The following is a 12,867-nucleotide window of genomic DNA, read 5'->3' on the forward strand; positions in this document are numbered from 1 at the left end:
CCTGGGTTCCTGAAGTCAGTCCACAACGTCCCGGAGACACAAACCCGCAGCCCGAGTGGGGAAGTCCGGCGGCCCGAGGGTCGCTTTTGCCCCACGTTTCTTTCACCGGTGCATCGTACTCGCGCGCGATGCTGGGATCTGCCGCTGCCTGTTCATGCGCGCACACGACACGACACGACACGACACGACACAACGGGCCTCTACAGCTCCCCAGCACTTCCCGCCCTCACTCCGCCGACCCTCCCTCCCTGGCCTCTGCGGACCTCCCTTCGATTTTCATGAGACCCATCCCCACCTTTCGCTGTTTCATCTCCAACTTCGGCATAGGAAAGAAAACACATGAATCTTCACCTTCTGAGCTTGTCCTATTTTACCTAGCATAATGCACCCAAGTTCCATTCTTTTCTACAAAAGATATAAGTTCATTTATGGCTGAATAAAACTCCATTATACAATATATGCCACATTTTCTTTGTCCATTCATCCACTGATGGACACCTAGGCTGGTTCCACAGTTTGGCTATGGTGAACTGTGCTGCTATAAACATGGGTACGCACGTATCACAGCAGTGAGATGACTGGTTCTTCAGGAAGAACACTCTGGAGTGGTATAGCTGGTCATATGGTGGTTCCATGCCCAGTCTTTTGAGGGATCTCCATTCTGACTGGCATAAAGGTCGTACTAATTTACAATCTCACCGACAGTGTAAAAAAATGCTCCTTTTTCTCCACGTCCTCTCCGGCATTGATTATGTGTGTTTTTGAGGACAGCCATTCTGACGGGTGTGAGGAAATCTCAGTGCGGTTTTGATTCGCATTTCTCTGATTGCTAATGACGTCCAACATTTTTCCATACGTTTGCTGACTCTTTTTCTTCTTTTGAAAAGTGTCCGTTTAATTCATTTGCCCATTTATTAATTGCATTATTGATTTTTGGTGTGAAGTTTTTTGAGTTCTTTATATTTTCTAGACATTAATCCTCTGTCAGAAGAGTAGCTAGCAAAGATTCCTACCATTCTGCAGGTTTTCACTTCACATTCCTAGTTGTTTCCTTTGCTATGCAGAAACTTTTTAATTTGATGCTGTTCCACTTATTAACTCTTGGCATTATTCCCTGAGCCTTAGGTGTCCTATTGAGAAAGCTCATTGCTCATACCTATATGCTGGAGTGTTGACCCTATGTTTTCTTCTGGGATTTGGATAGTTTCTGATCTAATTCCTAGGTCTTTGATCTATTTTGAGTTGATTTTTGTGCAGCATGAGAGATGAGGATTCAGTTTTAATCTTCTACAGAGGGATAACCAGTTTGTGGCTGGGGGAGTTTTAAAGGTCATTGGCTATAAGTGAGAATGCAGACCTTGCCTCAGTTGGATTAAGAGTACTATGAGGAAAGTTAGAGGACGAAAACATTGCTGTCAACCCTGTCCTAGTGCTGGGTAAGCATGGGGATATTGAATCTGAAATAAGTTTCCTTTACCTGAAAGAATGGTTGAGCACCTGGCGCCTTCTCCCAAGTTCAATAGGCAAGAACTCTTCCATATTTCTCTTTAATTGTGGACATGGAATCAACCCATTTGACCACAGAATTATGTCTGTCACGGCCTTTAGCTCTGACCCAGGTATCTCATTAAAACATCTTGGTCTCCTTGCCTCTACCTCTTTGTTGATCCAAGCCTCTGGGTGGCTGTCCATGGTGGAGAACTCCTGCATTTCCTAGAAGACACAGTTCTTGAAGCTACACTGACTTTCCTCCCCTCAAACTCTGGGAGTGATGGAGAACCTTGGAGGAGTCCAGGAAGAGAACACTTGAGAATTTGAGTCTCAGTCCATAGATGTGTTCCTGAAGTGCTTATTGAGCACCAGGCATGGATGAAGCCCATGATCCGGAGGGAACAGCTACTGTGGCCCAGTCCCATTCTTCATTTCAAAGTGATTCATGGGTACGGATATTAGCCACTGGCCTTCAAGAAACTGCAGCTGGTTTGGGGCACCATCAGGTGGGCCCTCCTTCATGGTCCCAGTTTATGAGGAATGCATATCCTAAGAATGGAAAGACAGTTTTTATGGGACACATGTATTTGACAAAACTATTTTTCTATCACAATCAACATAGGCAGTGCTGAGAGGAATCAAAACAGATTTGGGTTATGAGAAAGAGAAAAGAACGGAAAGAGGGCAATCTTGACAGCAGGGTCAGGGGCCTGCAGAGTTCCCTGCAAGCCAGTCCGGCAAAGATCAAACACCCTCTTGAGCGAAGTTCTAAGCTCTGCCCTGGCTAACAGAGCTAAATGCCACTTGATGTGTGATTAACACAGAATCTCATATGCAGTTTCTTTTGAATTTGCAATTTCAAAAATACTTTTGTATGGTTCATCTCAGAAGTTAGAGGACCTAGTTCCCAATATATCTTGAGCACATTTTCATCAGAATGAACTATGCAGAGAGATAAAGGGTGGAATGTCACCTTCCGTGGTGAGCCAATTGACCACCAGAGTTAGTCGGCTACTTCTCTCCCTTGCAAATGTCTTTCCATCTTTGCCTTTCTTCTTAATACCTGTCCAGCTCTCAATCTGACAGAAAACACATTTTCATCCTCTACCTGACCAAAGTGAATAAAAGCAAAATGTCGACACACCCAGACCTGTGCCTACTGACAACTCACAGGCTGTCTCACTTTGTACCCAAAGGCTAAACATTTGGTTTTCTACCAACAATATTTTTTAACTTGTAGATGATGCCCCCCCAAATTGCAAGCCTGTGCAATAGTTTGGTTTTGTGTATGATATATGATTTTCTTCTTTAATCTTGCAAAAAGCTACAGTGCAGGGCGGCACTGAGCTGGAGACAAATCTGGTGAAGGTGTTTACCGGGCACCACGGACAGAGGGATGGGGAGCGAGGGGACCAAAACTGGAGAATGCGGGCGTCGATCCCGCTGCCTCTCGCATGCTAAGCGAGCGCTCTACCGCCTGAGCTAATTCCCCCTGGCGTCCGGCCTCTCCGGCTATTTTTATAACCAGGACAGAATATCTTTCCAGGTTTCCAGGCTGCTGAGACCGCCCGGAAACTTTCCCAGCAGGGCGAGCCAGTAACGGCCTTCTCAGCCACAGCGGAGCCAGAAGCCTCTGTTCTGAGCCGGCACAGGGAGGCCGAGGACAGAGGCCCAGGAAGCCTGGTTCTCACTCGGGTTCTTTCTCCCGCGTAGATGAAGTAGAACACACCCGAAGTAGCACAGTGACTCCAGGCGCTCTCTTGAACGCTCTGCTTGTCAATAGCACGTTTTCCAGATAATCTAAAGTAGTGACAGCTTTTAATTATTGTATTTATTTGCTATTATAACATTCAATTCACATTTGGGAATTACAGTAAAAATAACACAGCTATTTTCAATATGATTCTATTGTTTCAAGAAAATACAGTAAGAAAGACTTCCATTACCTTTTTAAAAAGATAAATTTTAGATTACCAAGTTAACTCAATGTTTTTTACTTTGCTGACATATAAACACTGCCCAATAAAAATGGCTTTTCTGATTAATAAACACAAACTTTGTACTTTTAAAGCAGTCACTCTCCATTTTTCCCTCCTTTCAGCCCCTGGCAATAACTAACCTTTTTCTCTGTACAAATTTGCCTATTTTGGATAGTTCATATAAATGGAATGTTTTTTAGGCTTATCCATGCTGTTGCATGTATCGATCCTTTATTCTTATAGATGAATAATATTCCATGTATGTTGGAAATGGATTGTTTCCACCTTTTGGTTGCTGTGAATAGTGCTCTTGTGACATTTGTGTATACCTTTGTGTTTGAACACCTGCTTTGATTCTTGGGAATATACCTAGAAATAGAATTGCTGGGTCACTTGATAATTTCATGTTTAACTTTTTGAGGAAGTGCCATATTGTTTCCCACAGTGGATGCATCTTTTACATTTCCATCAGCAATGTATGTGGGTTCCAATTTCTGTCCCAGGGGGTATTAAGTGGTATCTCATTGTAGTTTTGACTTGCATTTTCCTAATAAATAATGATGTTGAACATAAAAAAAAAATAGCACGTTTTCCAAGCCATGCCCCCAATATGGAAATAAACTCAAATATTCCTCCACTTTTTGTTCCTTCAAGTAGCTTCTCTTTGTATCTATTATTAATTCTTTATCTGTTTAGGGGGATTGAGATCATTTCCTACCTACTTCCTCCTTGAATCTGGAGTGTGGTGTATCTATCTATTGAATATCAGATCTTTGAATTTAGCAAACTTCTCCTCCCCCTCCTCCTCCTCCTCCTTCTCCTTCTTTTTGTCTTTCCAGACACAAGTAGATCAAGGAACTCACTTGTGTTAATTTACTTTACACAGTTCAGAGTTGTGAAGCTTATTAAAAACTAAAACAAATTCACTGAGGTATTTCCATTCTGTCGTTTCCTAGGGCTGGATAGCAAAGACCTCAGCCCAGGGCTAAAACAAACATGTCCTGTCCTGGTTCTGGAGGTGGGAGTAGGAAGTCAAGGTTTCTGCAGGGCCCTGCTCTTTCTGGTGGCTCTAGGGAGAGCCCACCTGGAGTCTCTAGCCTCTGGCGTTTCCAGGGGTCCTTGAGCTCCCTTGCTTTGATGTGTCACTCCTGTCCCCTACCTATGTCTTCAAGTCCCCTTCCTCCTGGCTTTATGTGTCTCTATCAGAGTTTCCCTTTTCATGAGGACACCAGTCACATCAATTTTGAGCCCACTCTAGAGGCTTCATATTAAGTCGATGGCCTTGGTGAGGATCCTTCTAAGGTGCTGGGGTTGGGAGTTAAACGTGTCCTTTTAGAGGGACACAGTGCAACCCCCCACAGAGCTGTCATCTCAGAGGCTTCCTCAGGGCTCCTGCTGTTCACCTCCCACCCACCAATGTAATTGAGTTTGGTTTGCTCTTGAATTTAATGCAACTTGCACTATTTTGTCTTTTTTTTTTTTCACCCAGTGTGTTCTTGTTTTTGCATGTACCAGTGTATGTTCTTTAAACTGCCTACCCTTCCCTGGTAGAGCATGACAGAAAATCAGTGTCACTTAGCTACTGTGGAAGAAGCAGCAATGAAATTTCATGGAGAGGGCTTTTGTGGGCATATGCTTTAGTTTCAGTTGGGGCAAAAGGACATTGTTAGGTCATGTATAAGGACATGCTAAATTTGATAATGCACTACCAAAATTTTCCTCCAAACTGGTTGCTCAAATTTACATTACCACCATCAACGTGTGAGAGGTCCAGTTTATTCACACGCATCAAGCTCTTGATGTTGTCAGTCATTTTAACTGCAACCATTCTAGTTCATGTGCACTATTATTTGTGTTTGGATTAATGTGCATTTCCCTACTGATTAATGGTATTGAGTACCTTTTAATGTGCCTATTGGCCAGGTATGCATCTTAACTTGTGTGCATCTCAAAAGTATATGTTATGTATTCATTCATTCATGTACCCCGCACCCCCATTATAGAAAGAGTGAGAAAAAACACGTTTTCTCCCTGCCACAATCGTAAAAGGTACACTAAATGCAAAAAAATGAATAAATGGTGTCCTGATACTGTGATAAATTAGGATTGATTGACTTTCTGATGCTGAACTAATCTTTCATAATTATGACAATCTCCTCTAATTCACGGTGTATTAATCCTTCATAGATGGTGCTGGAATCAACTTGTTAGTATTTAATGTTAATGTTTACCTCTGTGTTCATGAAGTCTGTTGTTTTAGTCAGCTATTTTGCTGCTGTGATTAAAGGACCCAACCAGCACAATTGTAAAGGAGGAAAGGTTCATTTGGGGGGGTGGTTCACAGTTTCAGAGGGCTCAATACATGGACAGTCCACTCCATTCCTCAGGGCTCCAGGTGAGACAGGTGAGGCAGGTGAGGCAGGAACAACATGGTGGAAGTGTGTGGCAGAGGGAAGCAGCTCACATGGTCATCAGAAAGCAGACAGAGACTAGCTTGTCAGATACAAATAGATGCCCAAAGCCACGCCCCCATTCCCACCTCCTCCAGCCACGCCCACCTTTTCAGTTACTAATCAATTAATCGCTACCAGGGAATCTCTGACTGACTGGGTCAAGACCCTTACAGCCCAATCATTTCTCCGCTGAACCTCCTCACATTGTCTCAGCATGAGCTTTGGGGCGACACCTCACATCCAAACCATAACAGCTATGAACCTACACTTTCTTTTTATTGCAAGGCCCTCCTTTGCTTTTGGTATCAGGGCGATGCTTTTCTCAAAACAAGATAAAACATAGTTCCTCCTCATGCATCTCTAAGATGTCATGCTTAATTGGAATTTTTTTCCAATAGTGTTTAATAAGCTATACCAGTGAAAGCACCAAGGGCTCTGTGGAAAGTTCTAAACTTATGAGTATAATGTCTTTCACAGACATGTCTTTGATATTTCTATTTCCTCTGTGTATATTTAGGTAGTATGCATTTCCAATTAATTTCTTGTAACAGATTTTTCCCAAACAGTTGTTCATAATGTTCCCATTTCCCTTGCTATTGTACACAAGGTAACTGTTATCTTTTCTGGTCTCTATGGTATCTTTGATAATGTCCTAATTATTATGAGGAATTGTATCTTCCTTGTTTTTTGTCAGATTATCTAGTTTGTTAATTGTGTTGATATTTTCAGAGAATCAAATTTTTTCACTGATTTCCTTTATTGCTTGTTCATTTTCTGTTTCATTGCTTTAAATGTCTCTTATTTCCTTTTTTTTCCCCAGCCCTTTGTTTTTTTATTTTTTATTTTGAGACAGGGTCTCAACAAGTTTAGGGCCTCGAAAAATTGCTGAGGCTGGCCTTGAACTTTAGATCCTCCTGCCTCAGCCTCCCAAGTCACTGGAGGTGTGCACTACCACACCCAGCTCAATCACCCTTTCCAGTCCTCCCTCCTCCACGAGGCCACCAGGTACAATAAAAAGCAGCCACAAGATTGTGGCTCAGTAGTAGAGCACTTGCTTAGCACATGTGAGGTACTGGGTTTGCTCCTCAGCACAGAATTTAAAAAATCATAAATTAATTAATTAATTAAAAGCAGCCATAGGAGCTCTGCTCACAGGCAAAAGGCCACCAAAGGGCCATGCTCTGCCAGGACAGGCATGAGAACATGGCAGAAATGTTACAAGAGACAGTGTAGCAAGGCCTACAGACCAACACAGGGCCAGTCAGATGGGAAGAACCTGGGGGCAAGACAGCTGACCAGACGTGAAGACAAGCAAAATCCCAGCCACACAGGTGACTCTACATGGACAAGATGCTGGCCAGCCCTCAGACATCTACAGCCCCCAAAGGGAGAAGGATGGCCGTCCTGGGGGCCACGTCCTGCATAGCTGATGGAGAAGTGTCACTCACTCCACCCTGGCTACCCTGCAGCCATTGGGCAGGCCCTGTGTATCCTTCTGGATAGAACATCCCACTTCAAGCGAGGTACAGTCTAGGGTCAATGCAGGTCTAGTGCACCCCACAGTCACTGAAACAGTGGCCGGCCTCCTGGACCACCCCCACTGCTCCTGCTGACCAGTGGAACACTGAGTCTCGCTCCACTCCCAGCCAGACTCCAGAGAAAGTGTGGTATGCTCTGCTCCACAGATACCAACGAAGAGCACAAGCTGGTCCTTTCATTCCACATCACTTGGCTGATTCCACAAAAATAAGCCTGACCCTCAACAGCAAGGTGTGAGGAGCAGAGAATGGCTGAGACGGCAGATGATTCCACCCTTTACTCTGTCCTTTAGGACACAACTCTGTGCAGGCTACCCATGGTGGGGCCCCCACTGCCCAGGAGAGAAGCTCCACTATTGAGTTTCTAGACTTGTGGTCGACCATTTGCCATTTGAGGCTTACAGCAAATGATCCTATTTGTAGTTTCTAACCCTCTCCCTGCCTCCCCCCCAAAAAAACTGTACATGAGTTTACAAACATATTAACATATAAATAATGAGAAAGGTCCTGGGGCGCCTCCCCGTTGTCTCTGCTGGACATCTAACACTGGAGGAGCACTTTCCCCACCAACAGCGTGTGCCATGGGGAGTCTCATAGTAGCTTTCTGGGCTTTCCACTGGATTCTTTGGCACCTCCAGGTTCAAGCGCCTGTCTCTGCTGTGCCATGGAAAAGCCCAAAGCCACAGGCCTGCATCAGTGGCAGCTCTGCTGCCCATCATTGCTCTGGCTCAAGCTCGTGCTGGAAGGGACGTTTCCTCTCCTGACAGTGCTTCTTGTGGGCAGGCCAGTCCTTCTGCTGACACTGGGAGCCACAGTACCGGGCCACCTGGCAGCGCCCACAGATATTGAACTCCCGGAGCTGCTTCTCAATCACTGTGCAGGGAGGGTAATGACACTCATAGTAGGTACAGGAGTTCTCCTCTTCTTCCACCACATCCCCATTGGCATTGTAGTACCGGGTCACATTCAGGACAGGGAACTGTTCTTCTATGGGGTCCGTGGGAAGCTGCTGGATTGCGAGCCAGTACAAGCTTTGCTCCCTCTGTTTGCTGGAGGTCTCTTCGGCTTTGGGCCGCCAGCCCCGAGGCACCAGCTGCAGGTTGTCCAGACGGTTGTCCACAGTCACAGCATTGAGGTGCACTACCTGGAAACCGGGAGCCACGCCGCCCCTGTGCCTCTCCCACAGCAGCTCATGAAGGAGCCTGCCTGATCCCCTTCCTCGGTTTTTGTCAAAGGCATATTTAAATATCTTAGCACCATTTCCATCTGCATCTACTTCCATTCGGGCCTCAAAGGAGTAGCTCTCCACCAAGGGGATGTCTTGTTCATCTATCAGTGTGTATTTGGTTTTCCCGGCCACCCGGCCGAGCCGCACGATGCCCAATTTGAAGTAGGTCATGGCCGGGCCTGCGCTCTCGGCCGGCAACGCCGCTCCCTCGGGAGGCGCCGGGCCGGGGCGAGGCCGCGGCGCTCCGGGAGGACTGGAGTCGAACCCGGCGGGCCCAGGGCGGACGCGGCTGGGCCGCGCTCGGGCCGCCGCCGCCGCCTAGCGCCCGCCAGACCTGCCCGCGCCGCCGCCGCGCGCACCCCCGTGAGCCTCTTATTTCCTTTTTAACTTGTATTTAATTTTCTATTTTTCAGCTTCCTAAGGTGATGTCTTTTATCATGAATTAAGACTTTTTTCTTTTCTGGTATAAGTAAGTCCAGCTATAGATTTTCTTCTATTACTGCTTCAGCTACATTCCAATTTTTTTCATATGTTGTGCTTTTATTGTCATTCAATTCCAAATATCTTTCATTGTCTGTTGCTTTCACACGGTTACTTTGACCAGCGAATTACGTAGCGCATGGTGTTTAATTCCTGATGCTTGGGGACCTTCTGGTTGCCTATTTGCCATTGCATTCTAAGTTAATAGTGCTGTGGTCAGAGATCACGCACACTTGCTAAGGCAGTACGCCATCTCAGTGAAAGCACCAGTAGCTCTTGTCTCTGACAAGCTCAGCTCAAGGGACAGCCTTCTCATCCACCACGTTGCTGCTTCAGGCTTTTCTACATCACCCACACTACGGAGTGTTCTTTTGATCACAAATCTAGATCTGAGACTCATTACTTCACAAGTGTTGAATGATTGCCTATTGCTATCACCAGAAACCCTTTAGTATCTCAATATTGAATGCATCTAGCATCACTTTTCCTACTAAAATTCATACAGAACTATTTCTGACTCCTTAAAATAAATGAAAACCTGATACTGGATCAACCTCAGGCCTTGGTATTTGTCTTAGATTTTTAAGGCTGCTATAACAAAACTACTATGGTCTGGGGGTGGGGGATCCTCTCTGGTTGTCTGTTTCTGTGGTTTTTGTATCTGTTACTAGCCCTTTAAGACATGGGCCATGCTGCATGAATCTTACAGGTAATCTCTTGGGAAAGATCTTGGCTGAATGGGCTACCTATAGATGTAAGACAGTTCAAGAGAAAGAGGGTTTACTGTAACAATCTAACCTTTATGGCTTTCTGAATTATTCTGAATCATTACACAATCTTGCAGCTGGAGTTAGTCTGTCAAAGGTATATACATAGAAAAGATTCTGTATGTGCAGGTATTTATGCAGTTGCATGATAAGGAGTCTGAACAGTCAAGAGCTAAGTCAAAGTTACAAAAGGCACTGCTCAGTTATGCAAGGATAGCAGGACACTAGAAAAAGCTTTAAGAATGACTTAAATCCTTTTGACCCAGTGACATGGCTCCCCAGCTGACAAGTCACGTGGTCAGCCTACAGGTTCCTGCAGAGAAGAGGCAGTCTGGGTGGGCTGGAGCAAGGAGAGCAAGCCCAGCCTGCACCCCTGGAGCCCACCATGTAGGCAGTGCAGTCCCGGGCACTGCAAACCCAGGGGCACCAACCCTTCATCCTTTGGCAACCAGGCCTGGGCACAGTGCAGAAGCCTACTGCAAAAGCCCACTCCATGTGGTGCCAGCCCAGACTTGCAAGCATAGACCACTGATGACCTCAACCTCCCGCTTCCTGACCTACCGTGAGAAAACGGAAGTGGGCCAGATCTGAGTGGAATTTGGGACTCCAGAGTCGACCAATGGTGTTTGTGTGGTCCCAAATGCTAATTACCATAAGTTTGAACAGATAGCATTAGTATGTTTTCAAACCCTCATTAGTGTAAGTTTGAACCAATAGGTTTGGTACTTCTTCCAGATCCTAATTAAGTTTGGACCAATAGCAGTGACCCAAGTGCTATATAAACCTCTAGACTAGCCCTAGTCCATCCTCTCTTGTGCTGCCAGAGGTCTGTTTTCCACAAATTGTACACTTGAATTCACTTGCCCTGGACTGTGGATTACATTCTTTGAATTCATCACACAAGAATTCTGAAAGAAGAGGAAATTGATGGTATGCTGCTGGGGTCTGCTGCAATACTGGAGGGCACGGTCCACCATCAAAAACTGCAGCACTTCTTGGCTGCAGAGTCCTGCAGCTTGTGCGGACCCCACCCGCCAGCAGAAGCAGTGAGTCAGATTTATATCAAAACTCCAGCTTCTTCTGTGCTGGCATTCCCTGCACCGCTTCTTATTCCCGCCCAAAGCAACCCCAGATCGTCTCCATATGGGTAGAAAAATGGGTGAAGAAGGCCTGGTCTCCATCCTGCCTTCACCCCCTTTTGCCCTTGGAAATAAAACCGTTGTTTGAGAATGGACTCAGTTCACCAATTCTGCTGGCAGATGGGGTCTGTGGGCTGCAGGTCTTGCTGATTTCTTTCAGAGTTCTGGTCTCAAAGGTTCCAAAAATGAAATCCACGGATGGTGACAGAGGATAAAAGTGACAGGAGCAATATTTATTTGAATGAGAGGAGGAAAGATGGAGCCCCTGTGACACAAGGGGGAACCTGGTAGAGGGTTTTCACTGGGGTGTGCTGCTCTGGGGGCATTGTGGTGTCTGCATAGGGGCATTGATTGGGATCCATACTGGATAGATATTTTAAAAAGTGTTGGGGTGTTATGGTTTAGATATTAGACGTCCCCCAAAAGATCATGTGTGAGATAATGTAAGAAAGTTTAGAGGTGAAATGACTGGGTTATGAGAGCCTTACCCCAGTGCATTAATCCCCTGATAGGGATTAACTGGGTGGTAACTGAAGGCAGGTAGGGTGTGGCTGGAGGAGGTGGGTCACCTGGGGTGTGCCTTTGGGGTTCATATTTTACCATAGTGAGAAGAACTCTTACTCTCTGCCTCCTGATCATGTCCTGAGTTGATTTCCTCCACCATGCCCTTCCACCATGATGTTCGGCTTCACCTTGAATCCCAAGGAATGGAGGTGGCCTTTGTGGACTGAGACCTCTGAGATGATGAGCCCCCAAATAAATTTTTCCTCCTTTAATTGTTCTTATCAGGTCTCTTAGTCGTAGCAGCGAAAAAGCTGGCTAAAACATGTGGCCTCTGGTTGGAATCTATATTGTACAAGTTTTGCAAGGTACCAGGGCTGTTGGCTTGGCCCATGATTTTCCAGTTGGCTATGTCCTTTTAGTTCTTGAGTCTGAACTTTTTTGGGTCCACCTCACTTCCATTTTCCTGCTGCTTTGGGATGAAGGAGTTGGCTGGAATGAATAAAGTGCTTCTACAGGTTAACTTCATGGGGTGCTCTTCTACATTTATTAAAAAACCTTAAGTGGGGCCCATTACCCTGATTGCCTGACCATTAACTACCCTATCTTATTTAGTGGGTGAAGACTGCCGGTCTAACAATGGGTTTCAGTGCTGTTGGATTATAACCTGGGGAGAGAAACGGTCTCCCCTCTTAAGATCTGATAGTATGCCCCATTTGGCCAGGGGACACTTGTGGGTGGAGCCCTGCCTATTGCCACAGAGCTGAAATACAAGGACCTCCCAGAGTCCCCTGTATGCAGACACCTGTCTCTTGGCCCTGATGATTTCTGCAGATAGAGGTCCCTCACAGTCTCTGTGTTGTTAATGTGTCCTTCATTGGACAGAGAGTCCTGGACATAAGAAAATCATCTTCAGTGGACAGAGGGGGCAAACTGACATAAACCCCTCACAACCAATTGATAGTGCCTTTATGGTAATGCCTGCAAGGAACAGAAACAAAATCAACCTGTATTCTGTTGGCAAGCTCTACGAAGGGATCCTCAAGGAAGAATAATAAAAAAGAATGGAAAGGGCCTCCTCCACTGAATATCAACATGCCTACTGTAGAAAAAAGGCCCACAAGGGGACTCTGGGTACAACCGACCATGGGGAACTTGCTTAAAGTTGAGGACATTATGATAATGTTAAGGGACATAAGTCAAGCTGAACAATATCCGGTGTCCAACCCCTTGAATGCAACCTGGGAGAAAAAAAGATTAAGGCACAGTTGATTTTTTAAGATGTCAGATT

At 45.5% G+C, this 12,867-nt stretch overlaps 1 protein-coding gene and 1 non-coding gene across 2 annotated transcripts; both read right to left on the reverse strand.

The window, feature by feature from the left end:
• Nucleotides 1-2,910: 2,910 nt before the first annotated feature.
• On the reverse strand, nt 2,911-2,983 carry Trnaa-agc (transfer RNA alanine (anticodon AGC)). Its single transcript has one exon. It is a non-coding gene; the product is annotated as a tRNA-Ala (tRNA).
• A 5,193-nt stretch (nt 2,984-8,176) lies between these two features.
• LOC124989769 (zinc finger MYND domain-containing protein 19-like) lies at nt 8,177-8,948 on the reverse strand. The gene has a single exon (XM_047559766.1). It carries the CDS (start codon nt 8,858-8,860, stop codon nt 8,177-8,179), a length of 684 nt encoding a protein of 227 aa, XP_047415722.1. The 5' UTR covers nt 8,861-8,948.
• Nucleotides 8,949-12,867: the final 3,919 nt, after the last annotated feature.

Source organism: Sciurus carolinensis, chromosome 7 (genome assembly GCF_902686445.1).
Source record: "Sciurus carolinensis chromosome 7, mSciCar1.2, whole genome shotgun sequence".
NCBI classification, from domain to species: Eukaryota; Metazoa; Chordata; class Mammalia; order Rodentia; family Sciuridae; genus Sciurus; species Sciurus carolinensis.